The 27,829-nt window shown below is 39.1% G+C and overlaps 1 protein-coding gene across 1 annotated transcript in view; it reads right to left on the reverse strand.

Moving 5' to 3' along the window:
- The window catches only part of ssh (Protein phosphatase Slingshot), a 53,045-nt gene that overhangs the window by 18,096 nt on the left and 7,120 nt on the right, over positions 1-27,829 (reverse strand). Inside the window, exons 3-6 of the mRNA XM_067102975.1 lie at positions 27,755-27,783; positions 24,427-24,560; positions 22,424-22,608; positions 9,133-9,198 (exon numbers count right to left, since the gene is read on the reverse strand). Of these exons, the coding sequence (XP_066959076.1) occupies positions 9,133-9,198; positions 22,424-22,608; positions 24,427-24,560; positions 27,755-27,783 (414 nt within the window). The remainder of the gene's footprint in view (positions 1-9,132; positions 9,199-22,423; positions 22,609-24,426; positions 24,561-27,754; positions 27,784-27,829) is intronic.

The raw sequence follows: 27,829 nt of genomic DNA on the forward strand, positions 1-27,829 counted from the left end.
TATCTATCAATCTATATATTAATATATTTATGTATTAATCTAGCTATCTATAAATTTATTCATCTTTTTATCTATCAAAGTATTTATCAATATACCTATTAATCTATCTGTTTACTAATCTATATATATATATATATATATATATATATATTAATATACTAATCTATCTATTTATTAATCTATATATATTAACATATTAATCTATATATTAATATATATTAATCTATTTATTAATCTATGTCTTTTTTGATCTGTATATTAATATATTGATCTATTTATTAATCTACCTATTAATTTATCTACTAATAACTAATCTGTCTATTAATATATTAATCTATCTATTTATCTATCTATTAATCTATATAACTTTACCCCGGAAGAGAAGAGAGCCCGTGTCATGCCCACATTAGGGCACGCTACAACACGCTTGGCACAGAGCCTACTGTGCCCAAATGACGTCACTCCGCAGGGAAGTAATCACCCCACAGGGTAGCAAGCAGTCACCCCTCACCACACAGGGTGGGTAACTGCCCTCTCACCCTACAGGGTTGCAATCACCCCAAAATGTAGTCATCGCCACCACTCACCCCACAGGGTAGTAATCACTCCATATTATATTAATCAACCCACACACTGATAATCACCCTCCCAAGATAGTTATCACCCCACAGTATAGTCATCACCACCACTCACCCCACAGGGTAGTAATCACTCCATATTATATTAATCACCCCACACACTGATAATCACCCTCCCAAGGTAGTAACCACCACACTGTGTAGTCATCACCACCACTCACCCCACAGGGTAGTGATCAATCTAAATTATAATACTCACCCCAACTCACCCCACAAACTAATAACCACCACCACAGAACAGTAATCAAAATCACAGTGTAGTCATCACCCCTACTCACCCTATAGGGTAGTAATTGCTCTAAATTATAGTATCACCCCAACTCACCCCACTGACTGATAATCACCCCCACAGGATATTGATCAACCCCAAAGTGTAGTCATCACCCCAATCACTGCAGTGTAGTAATCACTCGAAATTATTGCAATCACCCCACAGTGTGGTCATCACCCCACAGGATAGTAATCACTCCAAATTAAAGCAATCACCCCTACTCCATCACCTCCACTCACCCTACAAAGCAGTAATCACTCCAAATTATAGTAATCACCCCAACTCAGACTAATAATCACCCCCAAAGGATAGTAATCAACCTCATAGTGTAGTCATCACCCCACAACATAGTATAATCACTCCATATTAGAATCATCCCACAAACTAAAAATCACCCACAAGATAGTAATCACCCCACAGTGTAGTCATCACCCTTCTCACCCTACAACTTAATAATCACCCCACATGACAGTCATCACCCCACAGAGTAGTCATCACCCTCACTCACCCTACAGGCTAATAATCACCCCAATGTGTGGTCACAACTCTCACTCACCCCACACGGTAGTAATCACTCTAGGAGTCTAGAGGAGAGCAATCACCCTACAAGGAGGTAATCACCCCACAAGGCAGTCCTCACCAGAAATCACCCCACAGGATTGCAAAGGAAAGTATTAGATAATAATAATAATAATAATAATAATAATAATAATAATAATAATAATAATAATAATAATCCTTAAATGGCAACACTACCGATGAAGCCACAGCTGATAGTCTTAACTCGTCCGAATGCTCTAAACAGACTTTGGCTTCCTTACGAAGCAACAATTATTCATATAAATATTACAGATAAAATTATTAATAAACAACGCAAAAATATACATTATAAATATTCATAATTAATATTTCAATACCGGTTTTTATAACAAAATAATAAATTAAAAAACCTTTATACAACAACTTGAGTCATCACCTAGCAAAGGTTCGAGACGAGTTCTCTGAAGAAAAAATCCGTTGAGAGTGTTCATACTGTTTGAGCTCGTTCATACCGACGCATGACGCGACACATTTCAGTTTCTTTTCATTTCCTGAACGAGACGTTTCGTCAGGCGTCGTTTTTCTTTCCGAAACTTTACGTTATAACGATCAGAGTCTCTATAACGTCACCTGCATAATCAATAACCTTCGTTATGTCGTTTATTTAACGAAATGACGTCACGAGATTAGAGAAAATTCCGAGGATGTTCTTTTCGACTCCTTTCATGAACGAAGCCTCGGTTTGTTTACACTGATGCGAAGAGCCCGTGGCTATATTACGTCAATACACAGGGTAGCAGTCACCCCACGGGATAGTAATTGTCCTTTCACCCCACATGTTAATAGTCACCATTCACCCCACAGGGTAGTATTTGTCCTATCACCCCACAAGCTTGCAGTCACCCCTCAGGGTGGTAGCTGTTCTCTCATCCCATAGGTTAGTGCTTGTGTTATCACCCCACAAGTATTCATTTCCCTCTCACCCCATGCGGTGGTAATTATCCTCTCACCCTACAAGATAGGAACTGTCCTCTTACCCCACAAGTAGTAACTCCTCTCACCCCACAAAATAGTAACTGTCCTCTCACCACATATAGATAGTACTAATTGTCATCTCACCCCACACGATAGTACTAATTGTCATCTCACCCCACACGATTGTAATCACCCCTCAGGATGGTAAATGCACTCCATAATGGTCACCGTTCACCCCACAGGGAGTCACCATTCACCCCACAGGGTAATAGTCACAATTCACCCCACACGGTAACAGTAAACACCCATCCTACAGGGTAGTATTTGTCCTTTCACCCCACAGGATAACAGTCACCCTTACCCATGGGGTAGTAATTTTTATATCACCCCACAAGGTTGCAATCACCCATCAGTGTGGTGGCTGTTCTCTCGCCCCACATATTAGTGATTGTTCTCTCACCCCACGGGATAGTAACTGTCGCATTACTCCACAGGGTAGTCACTGTCATATCACCCCACATGGTAGTGATTGTCCAGTCACCCAACAAAGTATTAATTGTTCTCTCACCCCACAAGGAAAGTAATTGTCCTCTCACCCCACAAGGAAAGTAATTGTCCTCTCACCCAAGAAGGGTACTAATCATTCTCTCACCCCTAAAGGTTGTAATCACCCCTCAGGATGGTAGCTGTACTCTCATCCCACAGGATAGTGATTTCATCTCACCCCACTAAGTATCAATTCCATCTCACCTCACAAAGGATTCATTCCCTCTCACCCCACAAAGGTTTCATTCCCACTCACCCCACAAAGCATTCATTCCCTCCCAATCCACAAAATATTCAATCACTCACCTCCCGAAGGATTCATTACCTCTCACCCCACAAAGGATTCATTCCCCCCACCCACAAAGCATTCACTCCCTCTCAATCCACAAAATATTCACTCCCTCTCAATCCACAAAATATTCAATCATTCACCCCACAAAGGATTCATTTCCTCTTCCCCACGAAGCATTCATTCCATCTCACCCCACAAAGCATTCATTCCCTCTCAATCCATAAAATATTCAATCACTCATCCCACAAAGGATTCATTCCCTCTCACCCCCTTACAGATATCAAGCATTATATAACTTTATGCAAACACTGAGAGAGAGAGAGAGAGAGAGAGAGAGAGAGAGAGAGAGAGAGAGCAACGAAGCCCATGCCATGCCCACATAAGGACACGGCACTAATGCTGGGCACAGTGCCCACTTTATATATTTATGTATGTTTATTGAATTTTTCATAAATAATTATATTAATAATTATAAACATACCCAGAACAGATACTGTGACCTTCGGGGGCATCTGCCAGGGCCAACTGCACCCCCTTCCCCTGCAAAAATACCCAGCCCCACCTACTTCAGGAACCAGGTGCCCGGGACCTCACAGTGACCTTCGGGCATTAAATTGTGCATTGTCCCTCTAGACGTGCCACAGAGAGAGAGAGAGAGAGAGAGAGAGAGAGAGAGAGAGAGAGAGAGAGCAATGCCCAAGGTCGGACCCAGGGTATAATGCCCTTGTATCTATATATATATATAGAGAGAGAGAGAGAGAGAGAGAGAGAGAGAGAGAGAGAGAGAGAGAGAGAGAGAGAGAGTTATACATTGGCAAGGTTCAGAGAGAGACAGAAATAAACAGTTGCCAACAATTCCTTTTGTATTATTCAGCCCCGATTCTCTCTCTCTCTCTCTCTCTCTCTCTCTCTCTCTCTCTCTCTCTCTCCTTGAAATGACGAAACGACAAAGTAGGCAACGACGAGAACCCTCTGGGGTTTCGGTAGAAGGGGCCAAATGACACTACTTTCACTTTGAAGGAATGACATCATACGGGAAGCTGTGACGTCATCATTGAGAGCTTTCCTCATACGTGAGTCTCTCTCTCTCTCTCTCTCTCTCTCTCTCTCTCTCTTCTCTCTCTCTCTCTCTTCATTATTATTAATTATTATTATTATTATTATTATTATTCACCTGACTAAATGTCATAATAATAATAATAATAATAATAATAATAATAATCATCATCATCATCATCATCATCTTTGCTATTTAAATAGGACTCGGGTACCCCCTCCCCATTTAAGGGGGCTCTGGTACCCCCTCCCCCATTTAAAGAGACTCTGGTACTCCTTCCCATATAAAGGGGACTCTGGTACCCCCTCTCATTTAAAGGGGGCTGTTACCCCCTCCCATATAAAGGGGACTCTGGTAACCCGTTCCCATTTAGAGGAGACTCTGGTACCCCCTCCCATTTAAAGGGGGTTCTGGTTCCCCCTCCCATTTAAAGGGGACTCTGGTACCCCCTTCCCATTTAGAGGAGACTCTGGTACCCCATTCTCATTTAAAGGGGACTCTGGTACCTCTTCCCACTTAAAGGGGGCTCTGGTACCCCTTCCCATTTAAAGGGGGCTCTGGTGCCCCTTCCCATTTAAAGAGAACAAGAGATTATGCTGAATAATAATAATTACACTTAAGACCTCAACTAAAACCCGGGTTCAATCACCTGGCGGGGTAGTGGATGACCACGGGCTCCTGCCGGGCGTTCCTGTCGTTCTTCCTCCTCCAGAGGTTCTCCTTCTCCCGCCTCTTCCTCCTGTGCCTCTCCCTCTGGAGGGCTTTGGCCACCCCCCCGACTTCCTCCTCCCTGGCCTTCCTGTTGTGGTTCTTGTCCCCACATAACCTCAGGATGATTATGGGCATCATGTTGTTCTCAGGGCTCTGGGGGCATTCCTTCAAGGGCACCAGGGGGCCCCTAAGACCCCCCAGTCCTCCTACTGCCACTCCTTCAGGAGGAATCTGCTCTTTGCCGTACTTCATGGCGGACGATGTCGCAAGATTCCCGCCTTCAGTTTGGCCAGAACAAAGGATTGGCGAGGTCAAACCAAGGTCAAAATGAGGTCAGGTCAGGTCGCGACCCTCACAAAGACCCAGGGAGGCTTCAAGGCTTCTGCAGGAGTCTCTTGAGTATATTTCCAGGCTCCCAGAGATCTCAACAAGGCTCCAGAAGGCTCACAAATATATAGAAGAGGCTTTGGGATGCTCTTATCGAAGCTCAACTATATTCACACAAGGTTTCGAAAGTTCAAATTAAAGCTGAGAAATATACACTTGAGGCTCATAAATATATACACACAAGGCTCAAATATACAAATGAGGCTTCAAAATATTCAATCAAGGATCAGAAACATCCACACAAGGCTTCGGGAGGATCTCATCGAAGCTCAATTACATTATTATGAGGCTTCAAGGGTTCCAATTGAAGCTGAGAATTATACACTTGAGGCTAAAAATATACACTTGAGGCTCATAAATATACACATGAGGCTCGGAAATATAAATTCGAGACTCATATAATAGACACTTGAGGCTTTAGAAGATGAGAAATATTCACTCGAGACTCAGAAATATACACTTGAGGTTTTGAATGATCCAGATGCGGCTCAGAAATATTCACACAAGGCTTCATATATTTCCACTTGAGGCTCATTAACATACACTTGAGGCCACGAAACATACAGCTGAGACTCCAAAAGATCCAGTCAGGACTCAGAAATATTCACACGAGGGTTCATAAATTTCAGCTGAGGCTTATAAATATACACAGAAGCCTCTGAAATAATCACTTGACTAAAATAGACGAGGGTAAGAATATTCAGGAATATAAACTTGAGGCTCAAAGATACGCAACTGAGGCTTTGAAATATTCACTTGAGGCTCATAAATATACACAAAGGCCTCTGAAATAATCACTTCAGGACTTGAATAGACGAGGGTAAGAAATATTCACACGAAGCTCTGGAATATGCACTTGAGGTTCACAAATATTCAACTGAGGCTTTGAAATATTCAACTGAGGCTTTGAAATATTCACTTGAGGCTCATAAATATACAATTGAGGCTCAAAAATATTCAACTGATGCTCATAAATATACACCTGAGACGCCAAAATATTCAACTGAGGCTCATAAATATACAGTTGAGGCTCATAAATATTCACTTCAGGCTCTACAATATTCAACTGGACTCTGAAATATTCAATTAGAGGCTCATAAATATACTGTACACTTGTCTCTAAAATATTTAACTGAGGCTTTGAAATATTTGAAGCTCGCAAATATTCAACTGAGATTGAAATATTCACTTGAGGCTCATAAATATTCACCTGAGGCTCACAAATATTCAATTGAGACTGAAATATTCACTTGAGGCTCGTAAATATACACTTGAGGCTCATAAATTTTCAACTGAGGCTCTGAAATATTCACATGAGACTCACAAATATTCAACTGAGACTGAAATATTCGCGAATCTAAATATATTAATTTGAAACTCGAAATATTCACTTGAGACTCATACATATACACAAAGACTCATAAATATACACACACAAGAGACTCTGACACAGACTCCTCTCTTCCTCCTCCTCTTCTTCAGAGAGAAAGAGAGAGAGGAGAGAAAGAGAGAGAGAGAGAGAGAAAGAGAGAGAAAGAGACGTCCACTAGCCTAGACGTCCAAATCTCTACTGAGGCTCCCATGAATTCTCTCTCTCTCTCTCTCTCTCTCTCTCTCCCTGAGGAGGAAGGACACAGTGGGAAGCCTGCCAAGGCATTATAGATACACACCCCCTCTCTCTCTCTCTCTCTCTCTCACCCCACAGTCCTCCGCCGTCACCCCACGCTCTGCTTACGTATTAGAGCGAAGACCGTTTTTGGTATTAAAATAAGGCTGCCATGTGCTCTCTCTCTCTCTCTCTTTCTGTGTTTTTATCTGTTTCTCTCTTCCTATACCTTTCTCTCTCTCTCTCTCTCTCTTTCTGTGTTTTTATCTGTTTCTCTCTTCCTATACCTTTCTCTCTCTCTCTCTCTCTCTGTTCTAAAGTCTCTCTCCCTCTGTGTTCTAAAGTCTCTCTGTTTTAAAGTCTCTCTCTCTCTCTGTTCTAAAGTCTCTCTCTCTCTCTCTTTCACCTCTCTCTCTCTCTGTCTCTCTCTCTCTAAGCTCCATTACACCTTCTTCCCTGAGAGAGAGAGAGAGAGAGAGAGAGAGAGAGAGAGAGAGAGAGAGAGAGAGAGAGAGAGAGAGCAACAGCGTCATTACACTAACGGGAACAGAAGTCGAATGATGACGCAATAATGAGGAAAGGCGAAAATGAGAAGGTCGCCATATGGCAACACTCTCCGCTACATAATATACATGGCGAAACAAACAATTGTTTTTTGCTTGCTTGTTTGTTTGCTCGCTCACCCCGTGGGGTGAATATTACACTGTGGGGTGAGTCACCTGTGAGGTGAGGGTGATTAACCTATGGGGTGAAAATTACAGTGGGGTGATTAACCTATGGGGTGAATATTACAGTGGGGTGATTAACCTATGGGGTGAATATTACAGTGGGGTGATTAACCTTTGGGTGAATATTACCAAGTGGATTGAATATTACCCTGTGGGGTGAATGTTACACTGTAGGGTGATTAGCCTGTGAGTTATATATTACAGAGTGGGGTGAATATTACCAAGTGGGCTGAGTATTACTCTGTGGTGTGGGGTGACTAACCTGTAGGGTGAATGTTACACTTTGGGTTGATTAACCTGTGGGGTGAATATTACAGTGGGGTGATTAACCTGTGGGGTGAATATTACCAAGTGGATTGAATATATTAAGCTGTGGGGTGATTAACCTGTGGGGTGAATATTACATGGTGGGGTGACTGAAATATAGGATGAATATTACATTGTGAGGTGCGGGGTGAATCTTACACTGTGGAATTAATTTAACCTGTGGGCAAATATTAGCTCTCTCTCTCTCTCTCTCTCTCTCTCTCTCAATCATAGTAATGGATGCAGCATCCAGACTGACTCATCTGAACGGGTCTGCAATGCGACCATTGAGAGAGAGAGAGAGAGAGAGAGAGAGAGAGAATCTTTCCTCATGTTGCCACCAACGAGGAACGATTTGCCTGACGTCAGCAAAACGGTCGTAAGGATTCTCTGTTTGTTTATTGTTTTAAAAAAGGAGAGAGAGAGAGAATAAAAAGAAAGGGATGAAAAAAGAGAAAACGAGAGAGAAAGAGAGAGAAAAGAGAGAAAGAGAGAGATAATAAAGGAAAAAGATGAAAAGAGAGAGAGAGAGAGAGAGAGAGAGAGAGAAAGAGAAAAAACGACAGAGAGAGAGAGAGAAAGAGAGAGAGAGAGAGAGAGAGAGAGAGAGAGAGAGAGAGAGAGAGAGAGAGAGAGAGAAAACGAGAGAGAGAGAGAGAGAGAGAGAGAGAGAGAGAGAGAGAAACAAGAGAGAGAGAGAGAGAGAGAGAGAGAGAGAGAGAGAGAGAGAGAGAGAGAGAGAGAAACGAGAAAACGATAAAAAGAGAATGAGAAAAAACGAGAGACAGAAAAAGAGAGAGAAAGAGAGATAAAAAAAAAAGAGAAAGAAAAAACGAGAGATAAAAAGTGAAAGAGAAAAAACGAGAGAGAGAGACTAAAAAAATGAGAGAGAGAGAGAGAGAAAAAAAAAAACCGGTCCGGCAAGAAGAAATTCAAGCACCGGCGGCCGGAAGTAAGTAAGTAGCCATCGCGACCGGCCGATACGGTCTGGTAGGTTGCCACGCCCCGACGAATCCACAACAATAATAATAATAAAAAAAATAATAATAAAAATAATAATAATAAGAGGACTCACCACATGGCCTGAACTGAGACTGGCTTGAAGATGTGCTTCCGGCCGCCCGTCGAGACGCTGAAGCCCCTGCAAGAATGGGCGAGACAAGATGGCGTCAGCAGATACCCAAAAATGCCCCAGATACTCCAAAATACTCCAAATACCCTCCAAAATACTCCAAATACCCCCAAATGACTCCTGATGCTCCAAAATTTTACCCACAAAATACTACGACCCAAAATACCCACATACTCTAAAAATACCCATAAAATACTCCAGATACCCCACCAAATTACTCCTGATTCTCCAATATACTCCAAAATACCCCCAAAAATACTCCAAAATTCCCCCATTTTTTTTTTAGATACTACAATTATCCCAAAATGGCCCGAAATACTCCAGACACACCAAAATATTCCAGATACTCCAAAATACCCACAAAATACTTCAGACGCCCCAAATACCCCCAAATTACTCCAGATACTCCAAATACCCCAAAACACTCCAAATACTCAAAAATACCCACAAAATACTCCAGATACCCATAATTACTCCAGATACTAAAAAATGCTCTAACATACTCCAAATTACCCACAAAATACTCCAAATTACTCCAGATACTCCAAAATGTCCCTAAATACTCTGGATACTCCATATACCCCAAAATACTCCAGACCCTCCAGTATGTCCCAAATACACTCAAATACCCCAAAATACCCAGATACTCCAAAATGTTCCAAAATAACTTGCAATGCTCCAGTATACTCTAAAATACTCCAAATACTCCAAAGTACCTCAAAATACTCCAATATACTCCATGGTATTCCAAATTGAACCAAATACTCCAAAATACTCCATATTGTCCCAAATTACTCAACAATACTCCAGATACTAAAAAATTTTCCAAAATATCCAGTTACTTCATAATACCCCCAAAATACTCCAAAATGTATCATATACACTCAAATACCCCAAAATACCCAGATGCTCCAAAATACCCCAGATATGCCAAAATGTTCCAAAATACCTTTAAATGTTCCAGTATACTCTAAAATACCCCCAAAATACTCCAGATACTCCAAAGTACATTGAAATGCTCCAATATACTTCATGATACTCCAGATTGTCCCAAAATTTTTGGAGTACTCCAAATATCCTGAAATACTAAAAACCCAAAAATACTCCAAAATGCTCCAGATATTCCAAAGCACCTTCAATGCTCCAATATACTATATAATACTCAATGATACTCCATAATGCCCCAAATACTTTAAAAACATCCAAATTCCCCCCCCCCCCCAACTCTTTATAAGATACTCCATAATACTCTAAAAATACCTTGAAATGCTCCAACATACTCTAAAATACTCCAACATGCCCCAAATACTCTAAATCACTAAAATGCCCAAATACTCCAAAATGTCCCAAAATCCAAAATATCCTAAAATATTCCAATATTTCCTGAAACACCCCAAATTTCAATGAAATACTCCAAAATGCACACAATTTTTTTTAAATACTCCAAATATCCCCAATACCCTGGAATACTCCAAACACCTCCATAATACTCCAAAATGTTCCAAAATACCCCAAATTATACTACAATACTCCATATACGCCCCCAAATTACTCCAAAGTATCCTGAAATACACCAAATACCCAAAATTTTCCAAAATACCTCAAAATGCTCCAATATACTCTAAAATACTCCATGATATTCCAGAATGCCCCCAAATACCCTAAATTCATATAAAATGCCCCCCAAATACTCTAAAATACCTTGAAATGTTCCAATAAATAAAATACTATGTACTACTCCACAATGACCCCAAATACTTTTAAAAATACTCCAAAATGTTCCAAATACCCTTAAATACTCCAAACTACTCGAATTATACAGCAATACTCCAAATAGTTCCAAAAATATGCAAAATACTCAAATTGCCTTAATTCAAATGTGTCCCCAAATAATCCTAAAAACATCCATAATACTCCAAGATACCATGAAGTACCCCAAAATCATCGAAAATGTCCCAAAATACTCCAAATTACCCTAAAATACTCCAGATACCCTGAAATAACCCAAAATACAACAAAATGCCCCAAAATACTCCAAAATACCCTGACATGCCCCAACATACTCCAATACCCTGAAATGCTCTAACATACTCCAAATTACCCACAAAATACTCCAAATTATTCCAGATACTCCAAAATGTCCCTAAATACTCTTGATACTCCATATACCCCAAAATACTCCAGATCCTCTGGTATGTCCCAAATACACTCAAATACCCAGATACTCCAAAATGTTCCAAAATAACTTGAAATGCTCCAGTATACTCTAAAAACTCCAGATACTCCAAAGTACCTCAAAATACTCCATGGTACTCCAAATTGAACCAAATACTCCAAAATATTCCATGTTGTCCCAAATTACTCAACAATACATACTAAAAATGTTCCAAAATACCCAGTTACTTCATAATACACCCAAAATACTCCAAAATGTATTGTATACACTCCAAAATACCCAGATACTCCAAAATACCCCAGATATGCCAAAATGTTCCAAAATACCTTTAAATTTCCAGTATACTCCTAAAATATCCCAAAATACTCCAGATACTCCCAAGTACATTGAAATGCTCCAATATACTTCATGATACCCCAGAATGTCCTAAAAATTTTTGGAGTACTGAAATACTAAAAATCAAAAATACTCCAAAATGCTCCAGATAATCCAAAGAAATGCTCCAATATACTCTATAATACTCAATGATACTCCATAATGCCCCAAATACTCTAAAACATCCAAATTCCCCCTCTAAAATACTCCACAATACTCTAAAATACCTTGAAATGCTCCAACATACTCAAAATACTCCAACATGCCCCCAAATACTCTAAATCACTCCAAAATGCCCAAATACTCCAAAAATGCTCCAGATAAAAATGTCCCAAAAAAATATCCTGAACTACAAAATGCCTGAAATACCAATGAAATACTCCAAATCTTTTTTAAATACTCCAAATATCCCCAATACCCTGGAATACTCCAAACACCCAATGCAAAATACTCCAAACAAAATGTCCAAAATACCCCAAATTATACTGCAATACTCATATATACGCCCCAAATTACTTTGAAATACACCAAATCCAAAATACCTCAAAATGCTCCAATATACTCTAAAATACTATATGATATTCCAGAATGCCCCCAAATACCCTAAATTCATATAAAATGCCCCCCAAATACTCTAAAATACCTTGAAATGTTCCAATATACTATAAAATACTATGTACTACTCCACAATGACCCCAAATACTTTTAAAAATACTCCAAAATGTTCCAAATACCCTTAAATACTCCAAACTACTCGTAATTATACAGCAATACTCCAAATAGTTCCAAAAATATGCAAAATACTCAAATTGCCTTAATTCAAATGTGTCCCCAAATAATCCTAAAAACATCCATAATACTCCAAGATACCATGAAGTACCCCAAAATCATCGAAAATGTCCCAAAATACTCCAAATTACCCTAAAATACTCCAGATACCCTGAAATAACCCAAAATACAACAAAATGCCCCAAAATACTCCAAAATACCCTGACATGCCCCAACATACTCCAATACCCTGAAATGCTCTAACATACTCCAAATTACCCACAAAATACTCCAAATTATTCCAGATACTCCAAAATGTCCCTAAATACTCTTGATACTCCAATAATTACCCAGATCCTCTGGTATGTCCCAAATACACTCAAATACCCAGATACTCCAAAATGTTCCAAAATAACTTGAAATGCTCCAGTATACTCTAAAAACTCCAGATACTCCAAAGTACCTCAAAATACTCCATGGTACTCCAAATTGAACCAAATACTCCAAAATATTCCATGTTGTCCCAAATTACTCAACAATACTCCATACTAAAAAATGTTCCAAAATACCCAGTTACTTCATAATACACCCAAAATACTCCAAAATGTATTGTATACACTCAAATACCCCAAAATACCCAGATACTCCAAAATACCCCAGATATGCCAAAATGTTCCAAAATACCTTTAAATTTCCAGTATACTCTAAAATATCCCAAAATACTCCAGATACTCCCAAGTACATTGAAATGCTCCAATATACTTCATGATACCCCAGAATGTCCCAAAATTTTTGGAGTACTCCAAATATCCTGAAATACTAAAAAATCAAAAATACTCCAAAATGCTCCAGATAATCCAAAGTACCTTCAATGCTCCAATATACTCTATAATACTCCATAATGCCCCAAATACTCTAAAAACATCCAAATTCCCCCCCCACTCTAAAATACTCCACAATACTCTAAAATACCTTGAAATGCTCCAACATACTCAAAATACTCCAACATGCCCCCAAATACTCTAAATCACTCCAAAATGCCCAAATACTCCAAAAATGCTCCAGATACTCCAAAATGTCCCAAATTCCAAAATATCCTGAACTACTCCAAAATACCCCGAAATATTCCAATATTTCCTGAAATACCCCAAATTTCAATGAAATACTCCAAATCTTTTTTAAATACTCCAAATATCCCCAATACCCTGGAATACTCCAAACACCCCAAAATACTCCAAAATGTCCAAAATACCCCAAATTATACTACAATACTCATATATACGCCCCCAAATTACTCCAAAGTATCCTGAAATACACCAAATACCCGAAATTTTCAAAAATACCTTGAAATGCTCCAATATACTCTAAAATACTCCATGATATTCCAGAATGCCCCCAAATACCCTAAATTCATAAAATGCCCCCAAATACTCCTTGAAATGTTCCAATATACTATAAAATACTATGTACTACCCACAATGACCCCAAATACTTTAAAAATACTCCAAAATGTTCCAAATACCCTTAAATACTCCAAACTACTCGTAATTATACAGCAATACTCCAAATAGTTCCAAAAATATGCAAAATACTCAAATTGCCTTAATTCAAATGTGTCCCCAAATAATCCTAAAAACATCCATAATACTCCAAGATACCATGAAGTACCCCAAAATCATCGAAAATGTCCCAAAATACTCCAAATTACCCTAAAATACTCCAGATACCCTGAAATAACCCAAAATACAACAAATGCCCCAAAATACTCCAAAATACCTGACATGCCCCAACATACTCCAATACCCTGAAATGCTCTAACATACTCCAAATTACCCAAAATACTCCAAATTATTCCAGATACTCCAAAATGTCCCTAAATACTCTTGATACTCCATAAATACCCCAAAAACTCCAGATCCTCTGGTATGTCCCAAATACACTCAAATACCCAGATACTCCAAAATGTTCCAAAATAACTTGAAATGCTCCAGTATACTCTAAAAACTCCAGATACTCCAAAGTACCTCAAAATACTCCATGGTACTCCAAATTGAACCAAATACTCCAAAATATTCCATGTTGTCCCAAATTACTCAACAATACTCCATACTAAAAAATGTTCCAAAATACCCAGTTACTTCATAATACACCCAAAAATACTCCAAAATGTATTGTATACACTCAAATACCCCAAAATACCCAGATACCAAAATACCCCAGATACCAAAATGTTCCAAAATACCTTTAAATTTCCAGTATACTCTAAAATATCCCAAAATACTCCAGATACCCATTGAAATGCTCCAATATACTTCATGATACCCCAATGTCCCAAAATTTTTGGAGTACTCCAAATATCCTGAAATACTAAAAAATCAAAAATACTCCAAAATGCTCCAGATAATCCAAAGTACCTTCAATGCTCCAATATACTCTATAATACTCAATGATACTCCATAATGCCCCAAATACTCTAAAAACATCCAAATTCCCCCCCCCCACTCTAAAATACTCCACAATACTCTAAAATACCTTGAAATGCTCCAACATACTCAAAATACTCCAACATGCCCCCAAATACTCACAAAATGCCCAAATACTCCAAAAATGATACTCCAAAATGTCCCAAATTCAAAATATCCTGAACTACTCCAAAATACCCCCGAAATATTCCAATATTTCCTGAAATACCCAAATTTCAATGAAATACTCCAAATTTTTTTAAATACTCCAAATATCCCCAATACCCTGAATACTCCAAACACCCCAAAATACTCCAAAATGTCCAAAATACCCCAAATTATACTACAATACTCATATATACGCCCCCAAATTACTCCAAAGTATCCTGAAATACACCAAATACCCGAAATTTTCAAAAATACCTTGAAATGCTCCAATATACTCTAAAATACTCCATGATATTCCAGAATGCCCCCAAATACCCTAAATTCATATAAAATGCCCCCCAAATACTCTAAAATACCTTGAAATGTTCCAATATACTATAAAATACTATGTACTACTCCACAATGACCCCAAATACTTTTAAAAATACTCCAAAATGTTCCAAATACCCAAATACTCCAAACTACTGTAATTATACAGCAAAAAATAGTTCCAAAATATGCAAAATACTCAAATTGCCTTAATTCAAATGTGTCCCCAAATAATCCTAAAAACATCCATAATACTAAGATACCATGAAGTACCCAAAATCATCGAAAATGTCCCAAAATACTCCAAATTACCCTAAAATACTCCAGATACCCTAAATAACCCAAAATACAACAAATGCCCAAAATACTCCAAAATACCCTGACATAACATACCAATACCCTGAAATGCTCTAACATACTCCAAATTACCCACAAAATACTCCAAATTATTCCAGATACTCCAAAATGTCCAAATACTCTTGATACTCCATAACCCCAAAATACTTCTGGTATGTCCCAAATACACCTGAAATACTCCAAAATGTTCCAAAATAACTAAATGCTCCAGTATACTCTAAAACTCCAGATACTCCAAAGTACCTCAAAATACTCCATGGTAAAATTGAACCAAATACTCCAAAATATTCCATGTTGTCCCAAATTACTGTTCCAAAATACCCAGTTACTTCATAATACACCCAAAATACTCCAAAATGTATTGTATACACTCAAATACCCCAAAATACCCAGATACTGATATGCCAAAATGTTCCAAAATACCTTTAAATTTCCAGTATACTCTAAAATATCCCAAAATACTCCAGATACTCCCAAGTACATTGAAATGCTCCAATATACTCCCCAGAATGTCCCAAAATTTTTGGAGTACTCCAAATATCCTGAAATACTAAAAAATCAAAAATACTCCAAAATGCTCCAGATAATCCAAAGTACCTTCAATGCTCCAATATACTCTATAATACTCAATGATACTCCATAATGCCCCAAATACTCTAAAAACATCCAAATTCCCCACTCTAAAATACTCCACAATACTCTAAAATACTTGAAATGCTCCAACATACTCAAAATACTCCAACATGCCCCAAATACTCTAAATCACTCCAAAATGCCCAAACTAAAAATGCTCCAGATACTCCAAAATGTCCCAAATTCCAAAATATCCTGAACTACTCCAAAATACCCTGAATATTCCAATATTTCCTGAAATACCCCAAATTTCAAAATACTCCTCCAAATATCCCCAATACCCTGAATACTAAACACCCCAAAATACTCCAAAATGTCCAAAATACCCCAAATTATACTACAATACTCATATATACGCCCCCAAATTACTCCAAAGTATCCTGAAATACACCAAATAATTGAAATTTTCAAAAATACCTTGAAATGCTCCAATCCAAAATACTCCATGATATTCCAGAATGCCCCAAATACCCTAAATTCATATAAAATGCCCCAAATACTCTAAAAATACCTTGAAATGTTCCAATATACTATAAAATACTATGAACTACTCCACAATGACCCCAAATACTTTTAAAAATACTCCAAAATGTTCCAAATACCCTTAAATACTCCTACTCGTAATTATACAGCAATACTCCAAATAGTTCCAAAAATATGCAAAATACTCAAATTGCCTTAATTCAAATGTGTCCCCAAATAATCCTAAAAACATCCATAATACCCCAAAGTACCCCAAAATCATCGAAAATGTCCCAAAATACTCCAAATTACCCTAAAATACTCCAGAAAAATAACCCAAAATACAACAAATGCCCCAAAATACTCCAAATTACCCTGACATGCCCCAACATACTCCAATACCCTGAAATGCTCTAACATACTCCAAATTACCCACAAAATACTCCAAATTATTCCAGATACTCCAAAATGTCCCTAAATACTCTTGATACTCCATATACCCCAAAATACTCCAGATCCTCTGGTATGTCCCAAATACAAATACTCAAATACCCAGATACACTCAAAAATGTTCCAAAAAAATAACTTGAAATGCTCCAGTATACTCTAAAACTCCAGATACTCCACCTCAAAATACTCCATGGTACTCCAAATTGAACCAAATACTCAAAATATTCCATGTTGTCCCAAATTACTCAACAATACTCCATACTAAAAAAATGTTCCAAAATACCCAGTTACTTCATAATACCCCAAAATACTCCAAAATGTATTGTATACACTCAAATACCCCAAAATACCCAGATACTCCAAAATACCCCAGATATGCCAAAATGTTCCAAAATACCTTTAAATTTCCAGTATACTCTAAAATATCCCAAAATACTCCAGATACTCCCAAGTACATTGAAATGCTCCAATATACTTCATGATACCCCAGAATGTCCCAAAATTTTTGGAGTACTCCAAATATCCTGAAATACTAAAAATCAAAAATACTCCAAAATGCTCCAGATAATCCAAAGTACCTTCAATGCTCCAATATACTCTATAATATTCAATGATACTCCATAATGCCCCAAATACTTTAAAACATCCAAATTCCCCCACAAAAATACTCCACAATACTCTAAAATACCTTGAAATGCTCCAACATACTCAAAATACTCCAACATGCCCCCAAATACTTCACTCCAAAATGCCCAAATACTCCAAAATGCTCCAGAATCCAAAATGTCCCAAAATAAAATATCCTGAACTCCTGAAATACCCCAAATTTCAATTACCCCAAATAAAAAATCTTTTTAAATACTCCAAATATCCCCAATACCCTGAACTCCAAACACCCCAAAATACTCCAAAATGTCCAAAATACCCCAAATTATACTACAATTATATACGCCCCCAAATTACTCCAAAGTGTCCTGAAATACACCAAATACCCGAAATTTTCAAAAATACCTTGAAATGCTCCAATATACTCTAAAATACTCCATGATATTCCAGAATGCCCCCAAATACCCTAAATTCATATAAAATGCCCCCCAAATACTCTAAAATACCTTGAAATGTTCCAATATACTATAAAATACTATGTACTACCCACAATGACCCCAAATACTTTTAAAAATACTCCAAAATGTTCCAAATACCCTAAATACTCCAAACTACTAATTATACAGCAATACTCAAATAGTTCCAAAAATATGCAAAATACTCAAATTGCCTTAATTCAAATGTGTCCCCAAATAATCCTAAAATCCATAATACTCTATCATGAAGTAACCCAAAATCATCGAAAATGTCCCAAAATACTCCAAAATACCCTAAAATACTCCAGATACCTGAAATAACCCAAAATACCACAAAATGCCCCAAAATACCCCCTGACATGCCCCAACATACTCCAATACCCTGAAATGCTCTAACATACTCCAAATTACCTGAAAATACCCAAATTATTCCAGATACTCCAAAATGTCCCTAAATACTCTTGATACTCCATATACCCCAAAATACTCCAGATCCTCTGGTAATGTCCCAAATACAAAATACTCCAAAATGTTCCAAAATAACTTGAAATGCTCCAGTATACTCTAAAACTCCAGATACTCCAAAGTACCCAAAATACTCCATGGTACTCCAAATTGAACCAAATACTCCAAAATATTCCAAAATTACTCAACAATACCCAACTAAAAATGTTCCAAAATACCCAGTTACTTCATAATACACCCAAAAATACTCCAAAATGTATTGTATACACTAAAATACCCCAAAATACCCAGATACTCCAAATACCCCAGATATGCAAAATGTTCCAAAATACCTTTAAATTTCCAGTATACTGAAAATATCCCAAAATACTCCAGATACTCCAAAGTACATTGAAATGCTCCACCCCAGAATGTCCCAAAATTTTTGGAGTACCCTGAAATACTAAAAATCAAAAATACTCCAAAATGCTCCAGATAATCCAAAGTACCTTCAATGCTCTAATATACTCTATAATATACTCCAAATGCCCCAAATACTCTAAAACATCCAAATTCCCCCCCCTCTCTAAAATACTCCACAATACTCTAAAATACCTTGAAATGCTCCAACATACTCAAAATAAAACATGCCCCAAATACTCTAAATCCTCCAAAATGCCCAAATACCAAAAATGCAGATACTCCAAAATGTCCCAAAATCCAAAATATCCTGAACTACTTCAAAATACAATATTCCAATATTTCCTGAAATACCCCAAATTTCAAATGAAATACTCCAAATCTTTTTAAATACTCCAAATATCCCCAATACCCTGGAATACTCCAAACACCCCAAAATACTCCAAAATGTCCAAAATACCCTAAATTATACTAAATACTCATATATACGCCCCCAAATTACTCCAAAGTAACCTGAAATACACCAAATACCCAAAATTTTCAAAAATACCTTGAAATGCTCCAAATACTCTAAAATACTAATGATACTCCAGAATGCCCCCAAATACCCTAAATTCATATAAAATGCCCCCAAATACTCTAAAATACCTGAAATGTTCCAATATACTATAAAATACTATGTACTAACAATGACCCCAAATACTTTTAAAAATACTCCAAAATGTTCCAAATACCCTTAAATACTCCAAACTACTCGTAATTATACAGCAATACTCCAAATAGTTCCAAAAACATGCAAAATACTCAAATTGCCTTAATTCAAATGTGTCCCCAAATAATCCTAAAAACATCCATAATACTCAAGATACCATGAAGTACCCCAAAATCATCAAAATGTCCCAAAATACTCCAAATACCCTAAAATACTCCAGATACCCTGAAATAACCAAAATGCCCCAAAATACTCCAAAATACCCTGACATGCCCCAACATACTCCAATACCCTGAAATACCCAAAATACTCCAAATATCCCAAAATACTACATTATACCTGGGAATGCCCAAAAATACTCCAAATACCCCAAATATCCAAAATACCCCGAAATGTCCCAAAAATCTCCAAATACCCCAAAATTGCCCCCAAACCCCTCCCAAATACCATGAAATACTAAAAAAAACTGAAATGCCCCAAAATACTCCAAGTATCCCAAAATACTCTAAAATGCCCCAAAATACTCCAAAATACACTAAAATATTCCAACATACACCAAACTACTACTATGCACCACAAAAAACCTAAATACTCCAAAATATCCATCAATACTCCAAAATGCCCAAAATAGCCAGAAATTCCTTTACATACTCCAAAATACTCCAAATACCCATAAACAATCCCAAACTTCTCCATTTATTCCAAAATACTCCATACACCCCAAAAATACTCCAAATACCTTAAAAACTCCAGAATGCCCCCATATACTCCTGAAATGCCCAAAACACATCAAACTACTCCAAACACACCAAGACAATCCAAAATACCCTGAAATGCCCCAAATTACTCCAAGTACCCTGAAATACTCCAAAATACCTTGAAATACATTACACAATACCCCAAAATAACTTGAAATACCTGAAAATATCTAAAGTACCCTGAAATACTCCAAAATGCCCCAAATTATCACAAAATAACCCTCAGAATACTCCAAACTTCTTCAAATTACTCTAAGATACCCTAAACTTACTCCAAATACCCCAAAATACTCCAAATACCTAGATATACACCAAAATACCCTAAACCACTAATATGTACCACAAAAACCCTAAAATACTCATAACATGACTCATACAACGACTCACAACTTGCATGACAACTCACAGCATTACTCATACAATGACTTGTAACTTGTATGACAACTCATAGAATGACTCACAACATGTATGACAACTCATACAATGACTCACAGATTATGAGACAGCCCATGCAATGACTCATACATTGACTCTAACTCACATCACACTCCATACAATGAGTCATAACTTTTTCAACTCCTCATACAATGACTTACCCAACTCCTCATCCAAACACTTGAGCACCGACTCACTCCGCCCATCTCCTCATACAATGATGACAGAGTCACCCAACTCCTCATACAGTGACAATGACTCACCCTACTCCTCATCCAATGACTCACTCACCTAACTCCTTATACAATGATGACTCACCCAGCTCCTCACACAATGACAACTCACCCAACTCCTAATACAATTCCTCACCCAATGACTCACTCACCCATCTCCGCATGCAACAATGAAGGACTCACCCAACTCCTCATACAATGACAACAACTCACCCAACTCCTCATACAATGACAACAACTCACCCTACGCCTCATCCAATTCCTCAAACAATGACCTGCACACCAACCTTTGCAATCACCCATCTCTGCACACAATGACAGACTCACCCAACTCATACAATGACAACTCCTCACCTACTCCTCATACAATGACGATGACTCATCCAACTCCTCATACAATGACATCAACTCACCCTACTCCTCATCCAACTCATACAATGACAACAAAAAGTAAGTATACCTTAGCTTTACCAGACCACTGAGCTGATTAACAGCTCTCCTAGGGCTGGCCCGAAGGATTAGACTTATTTTACGTGGCTAAGAACCATTTGGTTACTTAGCAACGGGACCTACAGCTTATTGTGGAATCCGAACCACATTATAGCGAGAAATTAATTTCTATCACCAGAAATAAATTCCTCTAACTCTTCATCAGCCGGCCGCGGGAATTGAACTCCGGCCCATCGAATGAGAGTCTAAAGCTCTACTGAGTCGGCCAACAAAGGGCTTAGACAACTCACCCTACTCCTCAACCAATGACTCAAGCACCAACTCACTCACCCACCTCCTCATACAATGACGAGTCATCCAACTCCTGTTATGCTGACAATAACTCACGCTACTCCTCATACAATGACGAGGAGTCACCAAATTCCTGATACGCTGACAATGACTCACCCTACTCCTCACACGATGACGACTCACCAAACTCCTCATACAATGACAACACCTCACCCTACTCCTCATCCAATGACAGCCGGAGCAACTCACCCATCTCCGTCGAGGTTGATCCTGGTGTCGGCCAGGAGGGGGACGACCAGCCCCATGGAGGCCTTGTTGTCCTTGCTGAAGTCCACCCCCAACAGGCAGTCCTCCTCCAGGTCCTGCCTCCCCAAACGCCCCACCACCGCCAGGTACCTCACCCGCCCTATGTGCTGCGACTCCAGCCGCACGGCCTGCGATTGAGAGAGGGAGAGGGTTCGTTAGGGACTCTCGGGTCACACGAGTGTAATTGAGAAACAGGGTCGTTCGACCTGTAATTAAGAACTCGGGTCATATCAGCTGTAGGACCTGTGGTTAAGAAATAGGGGCATGTGACCTGTAATTGAGGACTCGGGTCGTATGACTTGTAATTAAGAACTCAGGTCATATGACCTGTAATTAAGAACTCAGGTCATATGACCTGAAATTAAGACCTCAGGTCATATGATCTGTAATTAAGAGCTCAGGTCATATAACCTGTAATTAAGAAAGGTCACAGGACTTTAATTAAGAACTCAGGTCATATGACCTGTAATTAAGAATTCAGGTCATATGACCTGTAATTATGAAGGGTCATATGACCTGAATTAAGAACTCAGGTCATATGTCCTGTAATTAAGAATGCAGGTCATATGACCTGTAATTAAGAACTCAGGTCAGAGGACCTGTAATTATGAACTCAGGTAATATGACCTGTAATTAAGAGCTTGGGTCATATGACCTGTAATTAAGATATTTTAATTAATAATTCAGGTCTTACAGCCTGCATTGGGAGAGTGAGATTAGGGACTCGGGTCGTATGTACGAACTGTGATTAGGAACTCAGGTCGTACGACCTGTAATTAAGAACTCAGGTCATATGACCTGTAATAGATATATTCCATTAAGAACTTGGGTTGTACGACTTGTAATTAAGACCTCGGGTCATAAAGTTTGCAATAAAGAGGTTTCATTAGGCCAATCAGGTCATGCAGCCTGCAATAAGGGGATGGGATTAAGGACTTGGGTCATACGACCTGTAATTGAAATACCTAATTAAGAGCTCAGGTCATATGACTTGCCATTAAGAGAATCAATTCAGAAGTCAGGTCATATGACCTGCAATTAAGAAATGGCTTTAAGACCTCAGGTCATATGACCTGTAATTAAGTAACAAATTGATTACTCAGGTCATACGACCTGTAATTAAGATTTTCAATTCAGAAGTCAAATCATATGACCTGCAATTTAGAAACGGCTCTAAGAACTCGGGTCTTACAACCTGTAATTAAAGACTGAATCAAGAACTTGGGTCATATGACCTGTAATTAAACACTGAATCAAGAACTTGGGTTGTACGACCTGTAGTTACGTACCAAATTGATAACTCAGGTCATACGACCTGTAATTAAACACTGAATGAAGAACTCAGGTCGTATGACCTGTAATTAAACACTGAATTAAGAACTCGGGTCATACGACCTGTAATTAAGTACCAAATTGACTATTCGGGTCATACGACCTGTAATTGCATACAGAATTAATTACTCAGGTCATACAACCTGTAAATAAATACCAAATTGATTATTCGGGTCATACGACCTGTAATTAAATGCCATGTACAGGTCATACAACCTGTAATTAAGTACAGAATTCATTATTCAGGCTGTACAACCTGTAATCCACATGATATACATATGAATATATGAACTGACGTGACCTGTATCAATTTACGACCTGTAATTGAGTACCAAATTGAATACTCGGGTCATATGACCTGTAATTAAACACTGAATCAAGAACTTGGGTCGTATGACCTGTAATTAAGTACCAAATTGATTACTCGGGTTGTACGACCTGTAATTAAATGCCATATACAGGTCATACGACCTGTAATTAAGTACAGAATTAATTATGCAGGCCATACGACCTGTAATCAACAAAGATCAACATATGTATGAACATATGAACGTTACGTGACCTGTGTCAATTTACGACCCGTAAGTTTTTTCGACCTGTAAAATCCGACCTACCATGTGCATGGTGTCTCCTTGGCAGAGCAGGTGTAGCATTCCCTGCAGATGCATCTGTATGTCAGGGGGCGCAGTCGCTGTCCTTCGCCCCCTGCCCAGCTGGCACTCATTTTTCGGCAGTAGGACGGCGAAACCTGTATGGGGGATTAATGGCTCAATTTGAAATTTGGTTGCGAATCAATTTGGAATTTGGTCGTGACTCAATTTGAAATTTGGCTGAGACTCAATTTGGAATTTGGTTGTGACTCAATTTGGAATTTTGGAATTTGGTTGTGACTCAATTTGGAAAATTTTGGAATTTGGTTGTGACTCAATTTGGAATTTGGTTGCGATTCAACTTGAAATTTGGCTATGACTCAATTTGAAATTTGGTTATGACTCAATTTGGAATCTGGTTACAACTCAATTTGGAATTTGGTTATGACTCAATCTGAAATTTTGGCTACCACTCGATTTGAAATTTGGCTGCGACTCAATTTGAAATTTGGTTATGACTCAATTTAAAATTTAGTTACGACTCAATCTGAAATTTTTACTATTACACACATTTAAAAAATCGAAATCATAAACATAAAAATCTTAACTGAGCAACGACGGCAACAGGACAAAAGGCCCTTTGCCTAACCTAAACCCAGGTGTCCTCCGTACTCCCAAAAGTCAGCGAATCCCTAAGCGGCTTTCGATAGGGGTACAAAGGAAGGGTGTAAGATTGCCGTGCCCTTCCTCAACCAACTTCTTCAGGTTGAAAGCCACAGCGGTCCTGACATTTATGGACGCCAGGTCTCCCGGGGTTTTCTGAAGGACGAGGAAGAGCTCGAGACTCGAAATGGGTACATTTCTTTCACTTAGCATCTTTCTCGGACCCCCAAAAGGGCTGCTTCGAGCCTTAGGCCCTGAACGAATTCTCAGGGCCTTGGGCAAAGAGACGAGGGGGTTGCTGACCACTAATTGTCTGAGGATGCCGTAGCAAAGACCTGGTTTCTGACTTCTCTGCTGAAGAATCCTATCACAGCAGATGAGGCTTTCCGAGCCGCGGGAACCAAAGGCGTTCGAAGGAATCAAGTCCTCCCTGCCGTTATGCTATTTAATTACTGAAAGAGCGGATTGCCTCTCCAAAGGCGTAGGCTACAAAGCCTTGCCCACACTCCCCAAAACACCCTATGAGGCTATTACCCAAATGATGTCCTCCTACAGGAAACAGCCCTCCTCTTCTTGGGGTCGAGGAGCGAGAGAGAGACAGTACGTCAATTGCTTCGCCTTCTGGTAAAGATCTGAAGAGAGGGTGAGATGGACTTAATAATCACCGAACTGGCTACTTCAGGAGATGACAGGGTCCGGCCCTTGGCTCTAACCTGGCTGCCCTGGTGACCTAGAGTCCATGACCGATTGATTTATGGCAACTAAAACTGGCGTCACAATCGTAAGAGTCCAACTCGGGAACCTGGGGGCCTCCTGAAGTAATTGCAGCCTTGCCCTTGAAGGCGTGCTTCTGAATGGGGGACTCAGGAGGCGACAATGCTGAGAATACTGGTTACCTGACGAAGGAAAACTTGGAAGGCCCCAGAACCTGTGCGACTGGGATCAAATCCTGACGGGGACAGGCAACTGTCCAACCTCTCTGGCAATGATGTCAAACGCTGGGCTAAAATCAGGGGCTGAGAATGCCTCAAAAGAGGGCCTGGAGCTCCTGAAGGTGAATAAGACCCCTACAGCTGCCCTGAGTGCCCACCAGATGGCCTGAGGGTAGCAGACAGGGACTGAAGTGGAATGTAGCGTTTTGGCCAAAAGGCCAAGCGCTGGGACCTATGAGGTCATGCAGTTTGAAAGGTGTAACAGGAGGAAAACCTCAACGCATCTGCACTATGAAACAACTGTGGGCACGACTGCGGTCATAACTACGATCCCCAGTACCCGAAGAAACCTCCCGAAGGTCAGAAAACTGGCCCGAAGAGGAACAGTCGATGCACCACAAAAGGGTTGAAATTTTTGCGTTGTTAAATTTTTTCTTGTTTTCTAGAGGAATTTTCAGTCACGAAAATTCTCACGAATCAGGAATTTTTAAAATGACAAAATTCAAATTCAATTTTCAATGAAAAAATTACAAATAAGATCCTAAAAATCATTAAAATGACTATTCCGAGGATGAACGACTTTCGCCCAAAAATAGATATACAGTATGGCCAATCCCTTTAAATTTGGTTATTACAAATCACTGTACCAATTTTGTACAATTTTCTTACAAATAAACAACAAAGTGGGCATTTGCACCTGGAGATAAAAATAACAGTGTGGTATTTGCACCTGGAGGTAAAATAACATGGCGTCATTTGCACCCGACAGTTGAGATAGAAGTTACCGAAGGGAATGGTCTCTCGTTATTTGCACCCGACAGTTGAGAAAAAAGTCATCAATTCCTCAGCAAATGTACAGTAACTAAAGAGGAATCAGACTGCGCTGGTACGTGTACTTTCCATTCCCAATATCGACTGCCTTGTCGTCACACTGTGGCTTTGGTTCGCTGCCGGAATGAAGACATCAAAAGACTTGCATCAAACTCCCGCTGGCAAAAATGTAACTCTGCTGTCCCACACCAAAACCTCGGAGCCAGAGCGAGCTTTTAACGTCCGCAGAGAAATGTAAGAATTCTCAAGACGCCCTTCGGCGCTTGACATCCGTCTGAACGATTAGAAACGCAGAAACTCATGGTTAGTTCCTGGGAAAAGAACGAAAAATCTGAAGTATGTTTCCCCCTATCAAAAGGTTTCAAGTAAATCTGTAACACAATTAGCAGCAGAGTTTGCAGCTAGGATTCCGGAGCCCCCTTCGTCACCAAATAATTCCAGTGACCCCCTTTCATCAGTATTTGGCACAAGATCATCAGAAAAGCACTGCCTGTCCAAGAAATCAGCAAGGATTCAGCCAAACACGCGATAAAAGTGAATAAGAGACGTGGGTACGTCTCTTTTATTGTAAATGGAATACAGGCATTCCACGGTTATTGGGGATCCGGTTTTACGCCGCTTGTCTAGCAACGAGGATGACTGGATTTTCGGCGCCGACATGCGCCTGATCCTTGGTTATCGACGCTATTATAATAAAATAAGATCTTTTTAATGAGTTTCATTAACGACTCTAATATGTGTAAACAGCCCAGACGTACTGAATTTACGAACGACCACGAGTCGAGACGTGGTTCAGATCTCCTGGTGCAAATACCATTGCGTTATTTTTACCTCCAAGGGAAAATACCAACGTCCATTAAACAAACCCCAATAAGAGACCCGTCATTTGTACGAACGAACTACAATTCACGAATTTGTAAACTCACCTTTCACGGCGAAGTAGTATTCACTCAGGCTGGAAAGAGAGAGAGAGCGAGAGAGAGAGAATAATTAATACAATA

The sequence above is a fragment of the Macrobrachium rosenbergii genome, unplaced genomic scaffold (assembly GCF_040412425.1).
Source record: "Macrobrachium rosenbergii isolate ZJJX-2024 unplaced genomic scaffold, ASM4041242v1 171, whole genome shotgun sequence".
Lineage (NCBI taxonomy): Eukaryota > Metazoa > Arthropoda > Malacostraca > Decapoda > Palaemonidae > Macrobrachium > Macrobrachium rosenbergii.